The sequence below is a fragment of the Callospermophilus lateralis genome, chromosome 1 (genome assembly GCF_048772815.1).
Source record: "Callospermophilus lateralis isolate mCalLat2 chromosome 1, mCalLat2.hap1, whole genome shotgun sequence".
In the NCBI taxonomy this organism is placed as follows: domain Eukaryota; kingdom Metazoa; phylum Chordata; class Mammalia; order Rodentia; family Sciuridae; genus Callospermophilus; species Callospermophilus lateralis.
Window position 1 is genome coordinate 176,687,083 of NC_135305.1, and position 23,710 is coordinate 176,710,792.

The 23,710-nt window shown below is 41.2% G+C and overlaps 1 protein-coding gene across 3 annotated transcripts in view; it reads right to left on the bottom strand.

The window, feature by feature from the left end:
* Nucleotides 1–2,910: 2,910 nt before the first annotated feature.
* The window catches only part of Rft1 (RFT1 glycolipid translocator homolog), a 43,348-nt gene continuing 22,548 nt past the window's right edge, over nucleotides 2,911–23,710 (bottom strand). The window contains exons 7-14 of one of the 3 annotated variants that reach the window (XR_013092485.1): nucleotides 23,632–23,710; nucleotides 19,421–19,504; nucleotides 18,454–18,584; nucleotides 16,585–16,729; nucleotides 12,776–12,881; nucleotides 6,961–7,210; nucleotides 5,015–6,190; nucleotides 2,911–4,118 (exon numbers count right to left, since the gene is read on the bottom strand). Coding sequence is in view for 2 of the 3 variants with exons in the window: in XM_076868175.1 (XP_076724290.1) it covers nucleotides 6,023–6,190; nucleotides 6,961–7,210; nucleotides 12,776–12,881; nucleotides 16,585–16,729; nucleotides 18,454–18,584; nucleotides 19,421–19,504; nucleotides 23,632–23,710 (963 nt within the window). In the remaining variant the exon portion in view is untranslated. Of the gene's footprint in view, nucleotides 6,191–6,960; nucleotides 7,211–12,775; nucleotides 12,882–16,584; nucleotides 16,730–18,453; nucleotides 18,585–19,420; nucleotides 19,505–23,631 lie in introns of all 3 variants that reach the window. The other 2 variants (XM_076868186.1, XM_076868175.1) reach the window with 2 other exon arrangements.

Here is a 23,710-nt window from a genome sequence, read left to right on the forward strand (position 1 = left end):
CCCAGACATGAACCAGAAACATGCTCTCAGTTGTCACCTCCAACATGACTAATGCAGTTGTGTCTTAATTAGTCACTGCTCACTGACTGCGCTGACAGCATCGGAGCTTGTTCTAAGGCCCTGACTTGTGATGGGGGGTGGTGCAGATGAGAGGCTGGTGGGAAGGAAGACCCATGAGTGGCCACTTTTTCAGGTTCCTTTTCCACTGAGCTCTCTGAACCCAGGTGACCTTTGCCAAAGGCCCTTGTCAGGAGAAGGCAACATCACGAAAGCAGGATTGACAGGGTCATAACTTTGGCGTACTTTTATTAGAAAGAGGACAAATGTGACAAATAAATGTCACCCAGAAGATTCCTTTAAAAGCCAGCTGTTCTGTCACAGGTTCTCATGGAGCTCCTCAGAGGCTGGAGGGCAACCATGGATAAACATGCCATCTGGGTGTAGCTCGGGGTAGAGCAATTGCTTAGCATATATGAGGCCCTGGGTTCATTCCCCTATACCACAAAAGATAAAAATTTAAAAATTATCTTATTAGCCAATCTGTATGGTCCCCAACCAACAATGGCTGATGGGGCCATGGGGCTACTTATGGCCTATTACCTACTGTAGCTGTCTTATAAAAGACTTGTTCTTAGGCCATGAGGGGCTGGAAGGAAAAGGTGGTAGAATCAACTGTCTCATAAATGGAGGAACCTTGGCCTTTACCCTGAGAGCAGCAGTCATTGCCTGCTAGTTTTAGTACACCCTTGCCTGATATCTGGGACCCAGGAGAGATGAGAATTTACCCCAGTAAGCAGCCTGAAGGAGCGGAGGGCCAGCAGCTGCCTAGGAGAGGGACCCTGACAATTTTGCTACCAGGCGGCTTCTCAGGCTCCTCTCCTACTCTTCTCTCTCCCAGCACATTGTTCATTAGGCCTCACAGTTGCAAGATCAAGGGCCCTTCAACTCTTTAGGAACTTCAGACATGACTAAGACAGAAACAAAAATTTGCTGGCTCCAAGATACAAAGCTTCAAAGGGGATTTTGAAAATGTCTACAGAGTATAACATCACATCAGTTAGGCAACCACACTCTTGTACACTTACAAACTTGTTATGTTCAATGTGGGACATGGTGTACTTTTTTGGGTTGACAAGCTGGAGGAGGGCAGATGTCTCCAAAAGTGAGTGTGCTCTGCTGCTGAGGACCTATCACATAAAAGGAAAGGCCTGACATTTAACCTCTAGCACTTTCCATTTAAGCCAAACTTCCCAAAAAGGGCCGAAAAAATGGTAGACAAAGAATTGAGTGCATTTTGGGATGGGGCAACAAACAACTCCTGCTAGTTCATCTTTAAGGAAATTAAGAAATAGTTATAAAACTTCATTAGGTTCCTAAAGGAGGCTGAAATGCATTAGGAGTCCATTCTCTCCATTTTGTTCTAACATACAGACAGTTCTGGTTAAAAACAAATGATACTAAACAGGGAGACTGGTTATGGCAAGATAATTGGGGACTGACTGATAATACAAATACATGAGCCCTCCCTCTCCCCAAATTCTTCAAATAAAACACCTTTTTGTTACCCTCAAAAGTTAATTAGCAAATAAAATATTTACAACATTAAGGGCTAATTCACTCAAGTATAGTAAATAACAGCAAAACAAATAATTTTTCATTAGTATCTGAATTGGCTAAGAAGTCTCATTTTCAAATTAAATGAGTCTCAGTCCCTTCCTGCATACTCCAGGAATAATTGGCAAATGGAAGCTGTATTTTAGCATCTTTGTTCAGCTGCCCTTTCCAGGTCTGTGTATTTTGCTATCTTTGAGAAGTTTCTAGGGGACCCTTCATACTATGCCTTGGTTCATCATCTTTCCAAATCTGTTCCTTTCTGACACACTCTGCAGATCTTCTGGCTTCTAGTTTGCCTTCCCAAACTTTCCCTTAGGGCCAATGACAACCTGGTACAAACAATATTCTGGAGCCTGTAGGTTAGTTCCTAAAGGTTTTCAAAATGGAGCTTCTGAGAGCCTCCCCAGCAAGCACCCTGCACACCCTCCTCATTCTGCACCTGGCCTCTCCAAAGAGCAGGTGTTCATAAAGATGTGAAAGGTTTCTCCTGCTCTTATTCTTTTTCTTCTCTAGTTCTTACACCAGGCACAGCCCTTTTTTACTCATGGCTCTTCCAAGACTTGGCTGGAAATATGTTCCCCAATTCCCCCACTGGATATCAATTCCATTCAGCCCAGGGACCTTATGGCAGCCCTCTTGAGCTCTTACCTTCTGGGGCTACCCACCCCCTCACCTGGGCTACTTCACCTGCAAGTTCTGGATGCTCCCAACTCCTGTTTATTCCTCCATATCAAGGTAAGAATCACTGATGTCAGTGTACATGTTGGTGTGAATGAGTCAGAGCCCTTCCCTGTGGGATCCAAATTTCCAGTATCCTCTAATTCTGGAATGATAGTCTTTGAACCCAGTGAAAAAAAAATTCTATCACCAAGTTGAAGACAGGAAGGGGAAGGGGCTTCCCCAAACTTCCAAAAATCACATGACTGCTTTACTCTGCAACAAAATGCATCCTGACCCATCAAGGAATAGCTACTTCATAAATAACAACAAAACAAACAAGACAAGGACCAGGCCATGCGGAAAATGGAGGGGAGAGGAAAGCAATGGGAAACACTACCTTAGAGTGAGGAGGGAAAAGAGTGAAAGAGACCCCTAGTCTTTCAGTCCCAGACACAGAAGGCGCCAGACAACTATTCCTCTTTCAAGGTCAGGATTCGAAGCCCAGTGTCACTATCTGCGTAGGGAGAGATGATCCCCTGACGAAATCTAATGGTTCAGATTCAAATTATCTGCCCACCTTCCTTAGGTATTTTCCCCCCATTTTGGAGGGAAGAAGGGTATGAAAGAAGAAAGGTCTTTACAAGGATGTGAAGAAAATAATTTATTCTTTTTTAAACCAGGAGATTGACATGAAACCAGCAACATAAGTACATGATTAAAAGAAAAAAAAAAAGATGGAAGGAAAGAAGAGCTGTACTTGGATTAGGTTGGGAAGCGGCATCAAACAGGGCCGAGCAGATGGTACCTCCAGAGCCAGGAGTCACTATGGAGTGAGTATTACAAAGAACAGCAGTGTCCTTTACCGAGACACCCTAGGCCAAGTCTGAAGTGAACAACTCTTATGTGTGGTCAGAGAAGCAAAGGAAGCCAGCAATAGTGTTATTCTCACCACTGAAGGCTTCCCCCGTCATAAAAAGGACATGCCTTACAGACATGTTTCCATGAAGAAGTAGCCTCACTACATTTAAAATGGTACTTAAAGCCAAATGTGATTCCCCCGCCAAATCCTTCCTGGGTGAAGTGGGGCAGCCTGGTCCACACATATGCAAGTGACCTGAGGCAAGAGGTATGGTTCTGGGACAGGCAGTAAGGGAAAACACCAGAGGTCATGGTTAGGTTCACTGGGCTTCAGGGAAGTGTCAAGAGGGTGGAGATCTTTGGAGGGTCTTTGGCCAAAGTGCTGACAGCCTGCAAGGCAGGTACCAGCAGGGAAGCAGGTAGCCAGGATATAATAGTGTGAATCTGGAATATTCCCCAAAGGCTCATTATTGAAGGCTTAATCCCCATTGCAGCAATGCTCAGAGGTGGGCTTTTGGGAATTGATTGGATCATGAAGGCTCTCTCATCAATGTATTAACCCATTGATTGGTTCATAACTGAATTGAATATTGGGAAGTGGTAGAAACTATGCCTAGTTGGAATAAGTAGGTCACTGGGGACATGCTTTAGAAAGGTATATTTTGTCCCTGGTTTGTTCCCCCGCCTGCTTCCTGGCTGCCATGAGGTGAGAAGTTCTGCTGCACCACAAATTCTTTGCCATGATACTCTGATTCACAGGTCATTGCAATGGGCCAGTCAACCATGGACTGAAACTTCTGAAACCGTGAGCCAAAATAAATCTTTCCTCCTCTAAATTGATTTTCTTGGGTATTTTGTTGCAGTGATAGAAAGCAAACACACACAGCACTACTTGTCCTAGAAACAGGGAAGCAGGACATAAAAAGGAATCTGGCCCATGTTCCAGCTGGCCATCTGTCAAGAGGAGCAGGTCCCAACAGCAGCACCTGGTGGATAATGTGGGAGGAGAAGAGGGGAAGAACCCCGCTGTCAGACATAGAGCCTCTCTCCACCTGAGAATGGTAGTCCCATACCCAAAGACCTCAGCATCTCAAGGTCTGGGAACCTACATTTCTAACCTGTAATCCAGAACACTCTGAGGCACATGGCTGGAAGACTATGCTTTATGTCTGTCAAGTGAGCTTGGTGGGTGGCAGGATTCTGGGGAAGGGGACAGTGGAATGGTCAGCAGCAGAAGAGAAGGAGCTTATGTGAACGGAAGGCCCATTTCTGTGCACTTGAGACAACCCTTTTTTCTGACTTAGTCTGATCCTACCCTACCAAGATCATGCTTTTGGAGGGCCTCTATTGCTTAAGACATCTTGCATTTGGTGTCTTAATTCAGAGGGGAAACAGATAAAAAGGTGTCAAAGTAACTGGGCCCTAGTCTTGGTAGGCTGATGGGTCTTGGTCCTCAGCTTCTTGGTACTGAGTCCAAGCAAGTGGGTTTAAATGCATGCATTTCAATGAACAATACCAGCTGCCTTTACTGGCCCTCTCTCTGGAGGTAAACTTGGAAGATCTGGAGACATTAGGCCAGAAGACTACTAACTATTAACATTGAAGACATAGTCTGTGCATGTACTTCCAAAGAGAAATCATGTCTAAAAGGAATTAATACATTAATGAAAAAAGAAAAACACTTGGGGCTGGGGTTGTGGCTCAGTGGTAGAGTGTTCACCTAGCACGGGTGAGGCTCTGGGCTGGATCCTCAGCACCACATAAAAATAAATAAATTAATTAAAGATATTGTATCCAACTACAACTAAAAAATAAATACTAAAAAAAAAAAAAAGAAAAGAAAAACACTTTACAACCCCAGAACAATGCTTAACGATCTCACCTGCATATACAGGGCACAGGGAGCCTGGGTTCATGTGGTGGCCAGGAGGCTCACTCCCCGAAGCCTACCATTCTTGTCCTGGGGCTGGAATTCAGTTGTACTGAGCAGTGCTGGAAATAACAGGTCAGTGAGAAGGGCTTGACTTGGTGATATTTGCCATATAGAGTTTGTCCTATTTTATTCTAAGGATAAAAAGAAACATTTACACAACTTTGGTCATCAATTTCCATGTGCAAAGTTACAGAAAACTGCTAAAAGTAGCTTGTGCTGGAGTAATTTCAAACCTTCAAAGCCCCCCTCTTTCAGGTGGTCAGACCTGAAGTCTTCAGCTAACTTCAATCAACAATTCCTGAGGGCCCACACTGGGGAAGGCACAAGCTAGCCTGGGGAATAAAAGCATAATAGGCAAGATTCTTCTTCACGCACACGGGGAAATATGATCCCAAAAGCTTCACATTTGCATTTGAGGTTTTTTGTTTAGTAACATTTTTCCTTCTCTAAAAACTCCAACCACAGCGTTGACATGTGGAAAGCCACAACTCCCCGGACACACTCCGTTCTTGTTTGGTGCACAGCATCTGTTTTTTTCCTTATTTTACGGAAGAATCTAAACATTCCTGTGAGGGATAAACAGCTGCCTCTCTTTTTCTTGGCCAGATAATTATTCACTACTAACATCTAAGATAAAGTTTGCTGGACATGTAGCTACAAAGGTCAATCACACACAATAGGAATAAATATATTCATAAAAACAAAAGTACTGATTAGAACAAAATAATGAAAAAAGTTCATCTATTTTAAAAGGGCTGTTTGGTTTCCACTTAAAAATGAAAATTCTTCCTTTGCATTTAAGACTTCAAGTGGACGAGTGTTTCATCCATGGTCTCACCTCCTGGGTGGTTCTCACTACACTGCAGACCCCTTGGCAGGGCTTTTGCATGGTAACATTGCACCCAAGAACTGTCCCAAGTGGATCCAGGTGCCACAGGTATCAAGACGCTCTTGAAGTCAAGTCATTTTGTTAGTAACTTTGGATACTCCAAACTGAGTCCTGAGAAAGTGGATCAGCTTAGCTTCTGTGAGGAATGCTGTCCCAAGAGTCAGTCCTAAGCAAATGGCCCCCACAGTGATGTGTGCCAGCCTGGCGGGCCAGCCCTCATCACAGCACAGGAACACCTGGGAAAGGAAAGCACTGTCACTGCCTGGTTCCTGGGTCTGTAGCCCCTTCCTCTGGGACAAGCCAGGGAAAGTGGCTGTGGGAGACCATCCTTGCACATGAATGAGTTTCCTCCCCGGCTGGGTGTGAGGCACTCAGTCACTTTTAATGTGGCAGAGCTTTCCCCACCCTTCTTAGGTTCGAGAGCTTGTCTGTGTAGAGGTGGGTCTCACCACTGCCCCAAAGATCCAATCATTGCACCTGACCTTGCAACACTGGCCCCCTGACCTTCATTGGATGGGAATTTCCCCAGAATTCTTTGTTCCCCAACAAAAGCCCTCTCCCTAGCATTCTCTCTCTCTCTTGCTAGCCTCTTCAGTAAAACCTCGCTGCCTCCCTGGGGAGCTTGAGGCTAAGGGTTTGAGGAGCTGTCCTGGAGCTGGTTTAAAGATAAAATGGTGTCTGTGTCTTTAATTTAAACTCCCTGAGGATTTTCCCACCCAAACCGTTCACACCATCTGTGCTGGCCTGGTTGGCCGTGGACTAAAGGTGGCTATTATTCTGGCTTCCAAATCAGATAAAAGATATGTCAACCGGGCTGTGGGTCTACTCTCTTCCCACTGGTAATTTCTTTGTCATGTCTAGCAAAAGGTGATGCTCTAGACGCCTAGGGAAAGGATAAGAGGAGGTAAATAACTGTCCAGTCAGTTCAAGCAGGGGGAAGGGGAAACCTAAGGGGGGCCAGTGGAGAGCTACAAAAGCATGTGGTGTGTAAGCTGCAGGATCTCACCTCTGAAACACCAGTAATACCACCACTGAGGGCAAATGCCCCAAGAAGGATTGGCGACAGATGCAGGCCAGCCAGGGGCCTGTGTGGGCTCTCTTGGTAGTAACGATAGATGAAGCAAAGGCTCTGTGTGATCCGAATGCCCATGTTAAAGCAGTTGGCCAGGATGAAGCCCACGCTGCCACACCAACGGGTCAGGAGATAGGACAGCACCAGGAATGAGGATGACAATGCCAGCATTGTGAAATTGTACCTGAGGAGAAGGAGACAAGCAAAACAGGGCAGTGGGTACCTTGACCCAAGATAACACTTGTATAAAAAAGTGGCCATGAACAACAATTCACAGAAAGAACCTCTGCTTTCCCATAAGTCCAGCTAAGTTCCCATAATACAGTTTTCTATAACATTGAATGCTACACACATAACATAGAAATGTCAATGTCCCATTCACCCTTGAACTGAAGAATACGAAATGAATAATTCAAGATATTTATGTGTTTTAAGGATAATAGTTGATTAGTGAAGCAACTTAGTTATCAAAATGCATAAAAATCCTGTTCAGCGCAAGTCCCCAATATAAGGTATAAGAATGTGACCTGGATAATAGTTATATATTAGATGCTATGACAAGCCTGTAAGGAATGTGAGGACACATTGATAAATGAACACAAATAGCCTGCCCTTATCCTTTGGAGCCTGGATTTGTTTCACAGACAAAGTAAGAAGCACAGAGACCGAAGAACTTGCCTAAGGAGTAAGCCAATATGCTAGTTTGACTCCCAGCCCAACCTTCAGTGCTTCACACTGCCTTCCTTGGGAAATGTAATACCCCATAAACTTGGGTAGTGGACTGCACTCAAAAGTGACCAGCCTCCAGAATGAAATATGAGCAGGAAGCAAAGCCTGGATCTCTGGTATTTGCAGACTCTTATATACTCTTTTCCACTCTATTTCTAAGGCTCTCTGGATTCTGGAGATAAGTGGTTATGCTATTCCTATCACTTCTGATTTCAAAGAAGCACATCACTTAGTCATCCTCACTTCTCTGCAAAGGAAGGAACTAAGTCTCAGCAAACATAAAATAACTGCCGTAGTCCTCCAAAAGACTATGGTATAGCCATGAACCAAATTTCCCAGAATCTGGTTTCCATATAGCTCAGAGAAGACACTCCATAAATACACAACTATTGAGGGAACCAAACCCTTAGGTCCCCAAGCTGTGTCCACTGGATGGATTCTGAAGAGACCATCCAGGTTCTGCACATGAAGCAGTGTAAGAAAGCCACTGTGCTCCCTGAATGCCCACTTACAGGTCCTTGGGCCGACCAAATACAAGGTGCTATGGAAATATACTTTATGAAAACACATGGTAAATGTGTGTGTGCTCACACATGCACACAAGCACTTGCGCGCGCATGCGCACTCTCTCTCTCTCTCTCACACACACACACACACATACATACACCCACAATATACTGTACTCTAACTAGAAAGGTGATTTCATCTAGAATTCCAGCAACAAAATTTGCTGCTTAGTAGAAAATCTCTTAATGAGCAATAGAAGTGCAAGAGCCCGCACCTCTACTGGGGAAGGTTTTATTTATTTTTTGGTGGTACTAGGGATGGAATCCAGAGGTACTTTACCACTAAGCTACATCTCCAGCCTTCCAATTTTTTAAAATTTTGAGATAGGGTCTCACTAAGTTGCTCAGGGCCTTACTAAATTGCTGAGGCTAGCCTTGAACTTGCGATCCTCCAGCCTCAGCCTCCGAGTTGCTGGGATCACAGGTATGCACCATTGTGCTCATCTTCCACTAGGGAAGCTTTTTTTTTTTTTTTTTTAACTAATAATAAATAATCAGAATAGTCATTTCATAACAAGCCACTGAAGGTGGGACCCATCACAGACCAGGAGTTTGACCTCTTTTCCAAAAGAAGCAGACATATAATCTGTTATTTTTTTCAAGAACTATTTCAGAAGGGTATTCTACACCAATCCTTGGTGTTTGAGCTATAGATTCAAAAACTTTCAAAGTCATCCTCATACAACTTCAAGTAAAATGGCAGTAATGAATGAAACCAATAGCTAATTCATACTAATTCAAGCTGGGAAACATTCAACTAGCCTCTTTGGTATGACCATATGGGAGGAGTTGAGAATGATAAGGCCCACTGTCTTCCACTACAAGAGGCTCTGTAGCTGCTAAACTTTTCAGAAGTCACAAATCTGTAGCCTTAAAGACATAATCCACTTCATAAAAAAAAAATAAAGAGCTTTAAAGATGCAATTAAAACATCACTATTAAAATCAAAGCAAAATTATTCATCATTGACATTGACTATTTTATAAGGGTTGGTTAACATAAATAGCAATTTATTTATGAATGTTTATTTCTCCATGATCCGAGAAGATACTGGACTTAAAATCAGGTTTACCAGGAAATGGATGGTCAAGGGTATTGACTGTAGTATTGACCAAAGCACCCCTTAGTAGCTGCTAACTGAACACATTAAATCACAGCCACACGAATTTTATTTTGTTTGTTTTTGGCAGCATTTAATCCATAGGTGCTCTACCATGGAGCTTCATCCCCAGTCCTTTTTATTTTTTATCTTAAGACAGGGTCTTGCTAACTTGTTGAGGCTGGCCTTGAACTTGTGATTCTCCTGCCTCAGCCTCCTTAGTTGCTGGGATTACAAATGTGTAAAATGGAGCCTCTGCAAATACAAAAAGGATAGCACTGACCTCTTATGTATCAGCATAAGAAGATCACAGTCATTTTTCATTCAACAGTTATGTGGTTTATATATAAGGGCACTCTAAGATCAATAAATCAGGCAAAGGAGCTGTCAATCTTGGGCCTTCCTCTGCCTAGAAAGCATTGTCCTGTCTCTGACCGTCGTTTGGTCATTCAGACCTCAACTTAGCCAATCTAATGGCCTCCCACCACTCACTACATAATCCTATTTTATTTTTTAATACAGTACATTTTCTACTTTCTTAACTAGTTTGCCTCTCATTAGCTCTGGAGAGCAGGGATCTCAGCTGTTTTTTTTCACTGCTGTATTCCCAAAACTTAAAAAAATGCTTGTTAGACAGTAAATGCGCAAATGTTTTTGTTGAATGCAAGAAAGAAAATGAGACATCTTATACAAAAGAGAACAAAAATTCTTCAGTACAGTATAATGAAAAATCCATCAATCAGATCCTATATATTAGGCTATTAAGTAAAGAGCAACTTGCAATTCAAAGGAAGCCTTAACATTTCAGAACTAACCACTCTATTTTTATTTAGAAAAACACTGGTTAACCTGAAGTTGACTAGATAAAAATCCACGTCTGCATCAATGCCTTTTTTCAATTCTGAATCTAAAATGTTCAATGTAAAATCATTATAATCGATTGTAACATTTAATTTAAGCTATTAATTCTACTATAAAAATCCGAGCTACAGTTTTATTTGGTTAAATTCACAAGGATGAAACAAAACAAAACAAAACAGGTTCTATGATGAACTTGGGTGCTCCATATGCTCAGACCAGGGCAGAGGGCTGGGGACAGGGATCCAGACAGAACTGAGAGTGCTGTCTGAAGACCATGCTTAAAGTCATATTTTACTCCAAGGGGAACGAAGTTATATCAGATAAGAACTGCATTAGAAGGTGCTCTGGCCTCTGATTTTTCTGCTTCCTAATACCATGAAAACAATTTTCCAGATGTTGAAATATTCCATTATAGCTAACTTAAAAAGTTGTTTCCTTTGGTTCAGTGCAACATAAAAGAAAAGAAAGCAACCATCCACTGTATTTCCTCTTGGTTTTGTTGCAAGGTTTTTTATTTATTTGTGGTATTAAAATTGAACCCAGGGGTACTCTGCATTGAGCTACAATCCCAGACCTTTATTTTTTTGTTATGAGAAAGGGTTTTACTTGGTTGCCAACGCTGACTTGGAAATTATGATCCTCCTGCCTCAGCCTCCTGAGTCACTTGGATTATAGGTGAGAGCCACTGTGCTGAGCAGCAATTTTTTTTTCTTTTTTACATTTTAAATGGATTCAGTGTTGACCCACACACACACTAATGCTAAAGTTATTACAATAAAATTTCCTTCAAGTACTAGACTGCTAGTCCAAGCTCTTTCTATGATGTCACAAAGCCATACTTACTGTGTCAAATTATATTGTTAAATGATTCAATTGTGAGAAGCATTTCAAATTAAAAAATGGTACTTTCAAAGTAAACTTAGACTTTTTCATCCATGGGGTGTGGGGAGAGTGGACTCAAAGCAATTCTATAGCTACAAACCTAATTATTTGAGGTGAAAACCATGTCTAGACCACTATTTTAAAACTATGGTAGGTCTTGGGATGTAGCTTAGTAGCAGAGTGCTTGCCTAACATGCACAAGAGCCTGGGTTCAATTCCCAGGACTACAAAATGAATAAATAAATAAATAAATAAAACTATGGGTTGTGACCTATTAATAGGCTGAGAAATCAATTCAGTAGTTTGTAAGATGATATTTTTGAAAAATGAAGTAGAAGAAATAAAAAGCATCACTGTATCTTGTACATAACTGGAATACTTCCTGCTTTGTGGATTTTGGCTTCAGTACTGAGGTATCCACTGGGTCACAGAGCTCAATGTATGTTTACTGTGAAAGCTGGCCTGGGCCGGTAGTTATCACACACTTAAAATCAGAATCACCTGGAACTGTGTAATGACTTGATTCTCTGGTTCAAGCCTCCCCAAATTCTAACTCAACTGGTCTGGAAGGTAGCAGAATTTCCTAGGAGAATCTCATTGATCTAGGCTGGGACGTTGATCTAGACAAGTTCTCAACCACTAGTGGCAAACAAAGTCACCATAACTTCTATTTGAAGCAGCCCAAGATGAGAACAGACAGAAGCCAATCTAATAGGAGGAAAGGTTTCCTGATTCTGAGTTCCCTTCCCCACCCTGCCTCTATGACCAGGTCTCAGAGAGTTCTCAATAGCACTCAAGGTTACAGAGGCAGCATGAAAACACACAAGAGATCCAAGCCTCAAGGGGTGATTGAATAACAAGAGCCACTCAACCCGCCATCTACACCAACCTTTTCTAATCTCTATTTTCCTCTCTTGTCTTTTATGCTATTCCTTAACCTTGTCCTATAGTGGTGCATTAAGATACTGCCTTGCTAGGTTTTGGTATTTAGGACAGAAGAGGTGAATGATTCTGGGTGTGGGCCAAAGGCACTTAACCAGGAGTTCATCTCAGAATAATTGATATATACATACATGCACACTTGCACACACACACTCAAGGGCCTGCTTTTCCTACAGGTATGATGGGAAAAAGAGTAGTGCAGATAGAAATATGCATTTCTAATAAGTTCCACAGAGAATTCTGACACACAACCAATGTTAAGACCCACTAGCTGAAGTTCCAGAGCAGGGTTGCTGATCTAGAGTCAATAGATGATAAGAGTTGAGGACCACTAAATGGGGGCTGGGTAATAGGATGGAGAGATGGAAGTCTACCTTATTGTATGCCTGACTCTGTATACCTAGACAATTATGACACTTTAGGGATGACATTTCTCCATCCACAAAGGGAAGCACACAGAACTTGCTGTCCTCTGACCCTACTATAGGGAGTACTAGCTAAATCATGCCAGGTTGTAGAGATCCTGGGGATGCAGCATACTTGTGGTCTAGTATTGTCTCTGAGAAAGCCATCAGTGAACACATGTTCAGAATGAAAAGAAAAAAGATTAGCAAGTTAGTTCATTTTGGCCAAAGGTCATGATGAAGGGTGTACCTTCTAAGTTACCCACCTGTCAACTTCCTCTTTACTCATGGCAGCAAATGTGAAACACTCAGTTACTCCATTGATGGCAAGCAGGAGGACGTAGAGACAATAGGTACGCAGCAAAACAGGACCTACAAGGAAACAACCCACCAAGATTCTAGATCCAAATAGCACTACATACTACCACAGTTTGGTTGAATGCTAAGAAAACACCAGAACTGGGCCATGGGACCTACTGGTAACAGTGGACAGAATGCGTACATATTGGAGGACTCCCAGCATTCCATGTTACTACTAAAATAATCAGTTAAAAACAAAAGAGTAGTTATGAATAAATATACAGATCTGAATACATATATAGATCTAACAACTAAAAGCAAGCTAATCTGCTCATTTTAAAATCAGGACAAGGAGGCCTGCTAGTTTGAATGCTCAAGACACACGTGGCTGATGTGATTCTGCAATCTGTATACGGGGTAAAAATGGGAGTTCATAACCCTCTTGAATCAAATGTATGAAATATAATATGTCAAGAGCTTTGTAATGTTTTGAACAACCAATTAAAAAAAAAAAAAAAAAAGACAAGTGGCCCTGAATATTAAGGGAATCTCAGTTGGGCAGGTCCTAGAAAAAGATCTATTGAGATAGAACACTCACAATCCACAGTGAGAACCAGAGCCAATAATGATATTTCCTTCTCAAACAAAGTAATGCAATTCTATCACTAACTAATAAGTTTCTCCCCATCCTCCTCTCTCTGGCCAAAGCAGAAAGAAACAGGGTCACTCTCACCAGGTAACTGAATGCTAACACCTTACATCGGCCCATCTGAGGATAGACAGTGAGCTGCCTACAGGCATGAGGAATACAAACTCTGGCATGAAGCAGTGACTAAAGAGAGAAAGCTTTGAGACAATTTGGGGATTTCAAAGATGGAATCTTAAACTGTGAATTAAATGAGATGTTACGGGTTGAACTACGTACCCCCAATAAGACACACTGAAATTCTAACTCCTAGCACCTCAGAATATGATCTTATTTAGAAACAGGTCTTTATGGAGCTAATATAGTTAAAAAGAGATCTAACCCAATGACTGGTATCCTTACAAAAAGGGGAAATGTGGACAAAAGACAGATATAAAAACAAAGGGAAGAAAATGTGAAGACAAATAGGGAGAACATGGACACATGACTTAAGTGATACAAGGACAAGCCAAGGAATACCCAGGACTATGAACAAACACCAGAAACTAGAAGAGGCAAGAAAAGACCTTCTCCTAATGCTATCAGAGAGCAAAACCCTGTTGGCACCTTGATTTTGGACTTCTAGCCTTCAGAAAGGACCATGATACAGTAATTTCTGCAATTTAAAGTCACTAAAGGACCAGGTGTGGTGGCACATGCCTGTAATCCCAGTGGCCTAAGAGACTGAGGCAGGAGGATGGCAAGTTCAAAGCCAGCCTCAGCAACTTAGTGATGCCCTGAACAACTCAGCAAGACCCTTTATCAAAAGAAAATATAAAAAAGGGCTGTAGATGTGGCTCAGTGGTTCAATCCCTAGTACCAAACAAACAAACAAAATAAAGTCACTAGAGGGACTGAGAGTGTAGCTCAGTGGTAGAACACGTGCCTAACATTCACAAGTTCAAACCCTAGCACAGCAAAATAATTAAATAAAGCCACTCAGTCTGTAGTACTTTGTCATTAAGCCCCAGGAAAGTAATATAAGGCCACAAAGAAAAAAAATTAAAAAGTCAAGAAGCTGGGCATGGTGGTACATGCCTGTAATCCCAGCTACTTGGAAGGTTAAGGCAGGAGAATTGCAAATTCAAGCCAGCCTGGGCAATTTAGAGAGACACTGACTCAAAATAAGAAATAAAAAGGGCTGGGGATGTAGTTCAGTGGTAGAATGCACCTGGGGTATTGAAAAACAAAAAAGTGGGGTTGTGGGGAATACGAGGTAGAATGGAGAGAGCAAAAGTGTTATATTTTCTGGTACAGTAAAGGCCTAAGGAGATACAGTCTGATGAGACAGGAGCAGGTAAGGAGAAGAGGGGCAGCACAGATAGGGACAGTCAGCAGGCACATTGTGAAAAGTACTGCCCTACCTAGAAGCCACATGGGCTTTATAGAGAGTGGAAGTTTGATCAAAGTGAGAGGCACTACCAGGCACTGTGGCACACGCCTGCAACCCCAGCAGCTTTGGGGGCTGAGGCAGAAGGATCACGAGTTCAAAGCCAACCTCAGCAAAAGCGAGGCACTAAGCAACTCAATGAGATCCTGTCTCTAAATAAAATATAAAATAGGGCTTGGGATGTGGCTCAGTGGTCAACTGCCCAAGTTCAATCCCTGGTACCCGCCCTCCCCCCCAAAAAAGTATGAGGCACCAAAGACTCAGAGATAAATGCTAAAAGACCGTGCTGGGGCAGTTATGCTGGGACCCTGGCCTAGGCAAGAGAGGCCAGTGGTCCTGAAGACCCTGCAGTGACACACCAAACCACAATGCTTTTAAGACACTGAGACACAAGAACTATTCTCAGGACTGCTCTCTCTGAAGATGAGACTGGAGAACATCTTTTTGAGTCTAAAATTATTAATGATTCAGAACTCTGATCCTTTTAATTGCTAACTCTATTACTGACGCTCAAAACCATACCTGCACCTCACTTAAATAAAAGGACAACACAATGATAGTAGTTTGTGTGCATCTCTTCTGTGATTAATTACTCTACCAGATGAACATTACAATGATGGGGACAGCCTTTCTTGGCAACATCCTGTGACTGTTACAGAAAAGGCTGTTCCTTAGTGATTGCTTTCTAAAGGGGCAGAGCTGCTGTGAAACAGTTGATCCCCAATCTCTGCACATAAACTTACTAATGGCTTCCTAATGAGGCCTCCCTGCAGTTGCCTGATGGAAATGTACTTCTTACAACACAAGCCCCAGGGAGCTGCAAACCACTTCATTGGCTTCATAGCAGGTGTTCCTACGAACTTCATGACCTTTGTTCTAGTGTAGAAACTTGGCCATTTTTTCCCAATACCAAAAGTTTGAGCGCCAGTATAGTGGCAACTACAATAGTGAAAGAACTTGTAAAAAGGCATTGGACAAAGCCCTTAATTATACTGAGATGGGGCAACAGAAAAAAATCTTCTAAATTCTTGTCTAGTGACCTGAGTAATTAAAAACATCTTTGCTAAATCCAAAATGAAATTCTACAAATGGACTATTGCTAGCCTATAGCCCTGCACATTTTGAAACTGGTGAAGTTCCCAAGGACCAGAAAGTGCTATGAGAGTCTCAGCAGCCTGGGTACCAGGTATTTCATCAGACATATTCAATAGTTTTCTCCTTCAAACACCAAGAGTCAGTGGATTAAATATACCATTTTATTTGCTGAGATCAATTTTATTCTCTGCAAATTGCTCTGGGTTGTCCTTCCGAGGCTTTTATGCATCAGGCCTGGGATTTATGTGGCATTTACTATCTTCAGATGTGTTTAATACCAAGCGGAGATTCATTAGAGCCTGCTCTCTGCCCTCCTCCCTTGCCCCAGAGGGAGCACAGGCAAGTGCTTGGCAAACACATTTTAGGCCTGAGAGGAAGCCAACTGTAAGGAAGATTCATAACTTCTCCAGGTGAGGCTGGGGAACTGATCACCCTGAGCATGCACATCTCAACTCCAGTGAGAGAACAGTCCCACAAGCCCAGCTTTCCCACAACTCTCCAGGAACACAGATGTTCACTGCGTGTGCGCAAATTTTTGAACTTCAGGAGACTCTTCTATTTCTGTTTGGAAATTAAAACAAACTAGACAAAACTCTAGCACATACCTGATCCTGAGCTAAGCATGGCCCCTCCATAGATATCCAGAGCCAGTTGAGAATAGGCAAAGCCAAAAACAGTGATGGTCAGGCCAGCCAGCAGGGCCAGCTTGAGCAAGGACTCCAAAACCGTAGCAGCCACAGCAAAGTCCTCCTGGGTTAGGGGGAAAGGGAAGGAAGCTGGATAAATCATGAACTGAAGAACACCCTCACATCTCACCTTCCCCCTGTACTGTTTTACAGATCATTTTTCCAAATGAATTAAGATAAAACCTCATTGCTTTTCTGTAGCACATTTCTTTTCAATCAGGAAAAAAAAAAGGTGGGGATAGTGTGTATCTCTTAGGTGGCAAGGGGGGAGGTTTAGTTTTCAACTCATTTAGAATGAATCATTTTAAATATTGCTTATGAACCACTCACTCTACCCTGATTAAAAAGATTTTTTTTGTAGTTGTAGATGGACAGAATGTCTTTATTTATTTTTATGTGGTGCTAAAGTCACTTGGTGTCCTGAGGAACCGATTCCAAGGTCTCTCCCTGCCAACAATGGATAAATCTAAAATCTGAGGATGCTCAAGTCCCTTATGTAAAATGGCCTCACACATGCTAGGCAAACACTCTGCCACTGAGCTACAGCCCCAGCCCTGATATTTTATTCTAAAATGGAGTAAGTTTTCATCTATGCCAGCCGGCTCATGTTTCTCCTGACAAATATCTCAAGATGTTGATTTATTATCAACGTACACTTGGGTTCATATTCTTAAACCAGACTGAGAACTAAAGTAGCTCATCTTGAGATACTGTGTGCATAAACTATACTTTGTAAAATGCCTTCTTACATATGTAAGAGATGGATTTTGTTTTCTTTGAATTCTAAGATACGTCAGACATTTTCAATGATTTTAGAAAAAGTAGTTTTCTATAACCAAATGCTCCTGGATTAAAATCTCTTCGTATTGACCAACTGGAGCACATAGATTTTTAGGGTCAGAATGTAGCCCTGGACAGACACAGTCTTTAAAAAACTTACATAACTGGTGTGGTGAGAGAAGCCCTTGTGACCACATATTTTCTTCCCTAAGCTGTAGGTTAGCCCAGCTCCAACCTTGGCATCCTCTGTTTTTTTTTTTTTTTTTTTTTTGGTACTAAGGATTGAACTCAGGTGTGCTTAACCATGGAACCACACCCCCAGCCCTTTTTATTTATTTATTTTTTATTTTGAGGAAGGATCTTGCCAAGTTGCTTAGGGCCTCAAGTTGCTTGTGATCCTCCTGCCTCAGCATCCAAAGTTGCTGGAATTACAGATGTGTGCCACTGCACCTGGCCCTCTGGTTGTTGAGAATCTGAGAATAAGAGAGACTATCCTATTCTTATACCTAAAACTAAGCCATGGATGGGTGTTCTGTGCTGCACTGGGGACAACTATAAAGAGCTCTGAAGCCAGGAATGGTAGTGTACGCCTGTGAGACAGGAGGACTGCAAGTTTGAACCAGCATCAACAACTTAGAGAGACCTTGTTTCAAAATAAAAAATAAAAAGGGGTGGAGATGTGGCTCAGTGATTAAGTGCCCCTGGGTTAAATCCCCAGTAGCCAAAAAAAAAAAAAAAAAAAAAAAAAAGCTGGGAGGGCTGGGTTAAAAGTAAGGTCATACAAAGGGACAAAGGGGTAAGACAAAAGGGGACAGCCAGGAGGAGAGGGTAAAGGTCAGGAAACAGAAATGAGCTTGGGTGCTGCCATCTGCCAGAATGTGATAGAAAAATGAAAACTAGAACATTTCATATCAAACAAAAGGGAAGTAGACCATTCCACATTTCTGTTTGTCTAGCAATTAGATAGAAGTTCACTTGAGAGATGATAGGCCTGAGAATGAAGATTACCTGCCGCTGAAGTGTGGCATCCTTTTCCCTCTCCAGCACCTTAGCAAAGAATATATAAAAACTCTCCTCTATTGGCTGAAAAATTAACCTGGCCACAAGGGACCCAAGATTATTCACTATATCATATACACCTATAAAACAAAAAGAAAGAAATGACAATCATATTTGTTTTTCTATTTTAACTTTCACAACATTATTAAAATGGTAAATATGTTTAATTAAACTTTTTAAAAATCTTGAGATAATTTTAGCTTTGCATGTAGTTAAAGAAATAATCCAGAGAGCCCATGTACCCATTACCCAGTTTCCCAAAATGGTAACATCTTGCAAAACTGTAATACAATATCAATCAAGATGCTGACATTCACACAATCGACAAGATCTTCTATCTAGCACTTTTTAATAAAAGTAAAGTTGCTTTTTAAATTGTTTTTTCATTTCTTTGGTATAAATAAATATGGAAAAGAAAAAAAAAACTGAGAAAGACTTATTTAGCCACATAAACCCAGGGCAGATCTTTATTACTGTGATAGTGAATTCCCTTTTTCTTCTCTCCTAGCACACTTCCAACCCCCAAAATGAGCACCAGAGCTCAGCAGGAAGCAGAAGGCAAAAGGGTCCCAACAATAACTTGCCACTCAAGTTACACAAGAGGGCATAGTCAGTGCACTGTATATATTTATACAAAGATGTACAATTTATAATCTTAAGAATTCATTTCTAGGGGCTGGGGTTGTGGCTCAGTGGTAGAGTGCTCGCCTAGCACGTGTGAGGTCCTGGGTTCAATCCTCAGCACCACATAAAAATAAGTAAATAAAATAAAGGTATTGTGTCCAACTACAACTAAAAAATAAATATTTTTTTAAAAATTCATTTATTCATTTATAATAGTGTTCAGATTCATTTTTCATTAAATATGTCAAACCACAAAGAAAGATATTAAGAAGTATCTATTAATAGTATTCACCTTTAATTAAAACACTGTAGAATTTCATCTTACCTTGATCACCAAAATTTAAAACATTCAAAAATGTCATCACATATCTCTCGCCTATAAATGGAAAAGCAAAATAATTAGCATTTTGAATGCATAAATTAATTTCCTTTACTCTCATCATTTATCAACTTTTCAGGTGGACGAATACCCTCAAAGAAGAAAAATCAGATAATCAGTTACAGACATGTTCCTTGTCCTAATGCTGATTTCAAGTAATCTCATAATTTGGACAATGCTGAGGGCTTTATTAACAGCAAATCTCCAAGCCAGCTAAATTAAAAACCAACCAATAAAACCAATCTAATAAGTTAAAAATAAAATATGGAGAAATTACTAAACGACTGTCACAAGTTTATTTGTTTTTTGCAGTGCTGAGAATAGAACGCTAGGCATTGTACAAGCTAGGCAAGCACTCTACCACTAAGCTACATTCCCAGTGTGTCCCAAGTCTTAAGTGGGTGAAATAACCAGAGTGTAAATTATCTGTGAAGGGAAATGTCCATGACAGTGGCACATGCTCATTCCACTTCCTCTCAGGTGGAGAGACCCGCCCCCACTCCCCAGGGCCTGGAGGTTCTGGAAGCTCAGTTCATCCTCAAATCTAAGGCAGCCCAATGCCTTCAAGATGAAGACACCACCCTGGAGCAACTCTGTCCCATTCTATGAATTTTCTTATCCATAAGTGAAAAGCACTAACTCTTAAAAAGACAGCACTAAACAGTGCCCAAAGCCTAAAAGGGCAAATTCTCACCTCCTAGAAAATAATCATAAAAGAAAGCATTAATTAAGAGGTTAAATTTCCTTCTTCTGTCAAGACTCTCCTCTCTCTGATCTTGTCTCCTTACAAGTATATGTAGCAAAGACCTCTGAAGGTCCTCCCAGGTCTGTATCTCTGATCTACCCTAACTGTTAACATTTCAGGGGGGAAAAAAAACTGCATCTGAACATGTACAAATCTTCTTTTCTTATCATCAATCCCTAAACAATACAGTTTAACAATGATTTACATAGCATTTATATTACATTAGGTATTATTAGTATTCTAGAGATTATTTAAAGTAGACAAAGGATATATCTAGATTATATGCAAATACTACACCATTTTATATAAGAGACTTGAACATCCTCAGATTTTAGATTTATCCATTGTTGGCAGGGAGAGACCTTGGAACCGATCTCTCAGGATACCAAGGGACAACTGTACCCTGCTTTCACACCTTCAAATGGCTCATTAGTGTTTGCAAAAAGTCTGAGCTTCTTCATTCTGTGTATGAATGTGGCCTCTCTTCACCAGTCTCATCCCTATCACACTGTCATCCTCTGTTGTCATCTACCTATCTGGGGTTAGCCTCCAGTTGCTGCTTAGAGTCAGGCTGGGCCTAGCTAGGGCATTTTTACAACCCAGACTGGCTTTTCCCTACCTTCTGGCAGCATAGGCCTCTCCTCATATTCTACCAGCTTCCTGAGGGCAGAAGACCCCTCTCAGTTATCTTTGTCTCTGAGTTCCTAGCAGAGATCCAGGAAATGAGAGGCATTCCAGAGACTTCTAATGACTGAGTTAACATTTCCAAGTACAGTCCCACAGTCTTGAAATGGTTAACCACATGATGTGTGCAACTGGTGAGAGAATGAGTTCCTTGAGGTCACGGTCTGTTTGATACTCTTCATCTCTAGTCTCAGCACCTTGCATACAGTGCTGCAGGAAATGTGGGGGCAGAAGGGAGGAGCACATATATTTTTGCTACTACAAAGTTATTTTAACTTTTTTTAGAGTCATAATAATAATTATTATTGTTATTATTTTTATATTGGAGATTGAACCCAGGGGAGCTTTACTACTGACCTATATTCCCAATGCTTTTTATTTTTTATTTGAGACAGGGTTTCCCTAAGTTACTGAGGCTGGCCTCAAACTTATGATCTTCCTATCTCAGCCTCCAGAGTTGTTGGGATTACAGGTGTGCACCACTGAACATGACTCAGAGCTGTAGTTTGTAAAGATAAAAGAAACCTAAGTTGTCATTCAGCCTACTTCCTTATTTTCTAGCCATGGAGATGGAGGCCCTGAGAAGTTCCTAATGGCCTTCTGTAAGAAAGGAAGTCATATTAGTATGGCCCAACTGTGGGGCAAGTACCTGGATTTGGTCAGGACAAGCTCAGGAGGCTTTAGTGAATGGCTTAATTAAATGTTGCAAACATGTCTAGCAACTGCAATCTGTACAATGAATTGAAGAACATCATGTAGACTGGATCCAACTCCCTCAAACTCATTAAAACTGCTCTTAAAACTTTGGGAAGAAAAAAGTACAAACAACATCCTTACCAAAACTTTCTCCATTGATTTTTCTGTTCTAATCACAATGTGAACTACCATAACATACAATTTTGCTACAGTTCTCTTCTGTTGCCACTCTTCTTACTCTATCAACAAATACTTGCTGAACATCTGTGGTGTGCCAGGCCCAGCAGGGAGACTCCCTGCTTTCTAGGAGCCAGCTCTCAAGGTTTCTAATGCAGAAATCCCCTGAATAGTTTAACTTTTGTACCAGCAGTCATAAAGCTCAGATTAGAAGCATGTACTCTGAAGGCTCAGAGGGCCCTTAGGCCCCTCTTGGTCCTCTCTCAGCTCATAGATAGGAAAAGAGGCCTGGCGGGGGAGTAAATTACTTCCCTTTGGAGTCATAATTAACAAAACACAAATATGGGGAGAAGAAAATAACAAGATAATAGTGAGAGTAGTTGTTTTAGAATACTAGAATTATATTTTCTGGTTTTTAGAATTTTTGTAATAGGATTATATTACTTTTATAACTAAAAGATCATTTTGAGCTGAGTATGGTGGTGCATGTCTGTAATCCCAGTGGTTGGGGAGGCTGAGGCAGAAGGATCACAAGTTCAAAGCCAGCCTCAGTAACTTAGCAAGACCCTCAGCAACTTAGCACAAGACCTTGTCTTCAAATAATAATAATAATAATAAAAAGAACAGGCTGGGGATGTGGCTCAATGATTAAGTGCTCCTGGGTTCAATCCCTGGTACCAAAAAAAAAAAAAAAAAAAATGGATAATTTTGAAAAGATAAAAAAAATATGTTCAGTAACAGATATGCAGATCTATTGACATCGAATCTGTATGTAGGAAAAACCCCTCCACCTTCCAGCTGCTTATAGCTACCTCAAATTTCATTCTCTGAATTTAAGCTGAGTAAAAATCAACACATATATTATGCTTTCAGCTCATTGTCAGGGCCTCTGCATTAGGAGTTCTGTCAGAAATCAGATATCTGACCAAATTATCACATGGGTCAATCTTGAGTAAGAAAATAAAACGATGAAAACCTGGTTCTTAAAAATATTGGAAAAAAAAGAAAGAAAAAATATATTAAAAAATTGGAATTATGAATTCATTGGTAATTTCCTCTATCTCCAAAGTTTTCTGTAATTGATAACACTTTTATAACAACTCTATTAAAATGATATACCACCTGGTTTTATAGTTAGACTTTGATAGTTTGGCTCTGCTTGGTCCTCAGCAAATGACTGAGAGGTAGTGGGACCTTTAGGGAGTGGGGCTTAGTGGGAAGAAGTCAGGTTGTGACGGCACACTGTTGAAGAAGATACTGGAACCTTAGACCACTATTGTCTCTCTCTTTGCTTCCCTGCTGTGATGAGATGAACAAGCCTCCTCCACCACAGGCTCCTGCCATGATGTACTGTATTACCACAGGCCCAAAGCACCAGGGACAAGTGGCCATGGAATGAAACCTCTTAAACTGTGAACCAAAATAAACCCTTTCTCCTTTTAAGTTGATTAGTTTAGGTATTTTTTCACAGTAATGGAAAGCTGACTAACTCAGACTTGGATTCCAATTAAACTGTTCCTCATTACTGTAGGACCCCGAAAAAAATTCTACAACCTCACTGACGCTCAGTTTCCTTATCCATAATAAAGGGGGAAATGTCTTTAATGAGGCTGTAGAGAGATTTAAATTAGGTAACTTAAGTAAAGCATAAAACTAAATAAATGTTGTTTTCCCTCTCATTAAAAAAATAAAAAAAAATTCTGAGGGTCCTCTGCCAAGGGGGCTCCAGACAGGTAGTTTTGATCCAGGTAATCAACAGTTCTGTGAAATCCCTCTATTTCTACCATGATCTCCTGACTGCTCAGAGTAACCGTTTACTTACCTTCTGTCAAAATCTGTTTCAAGAAAGACTGTTTGAAAAAACTCCAGGTTAATTTAGCCTCTTTCCAATTTACAAAATC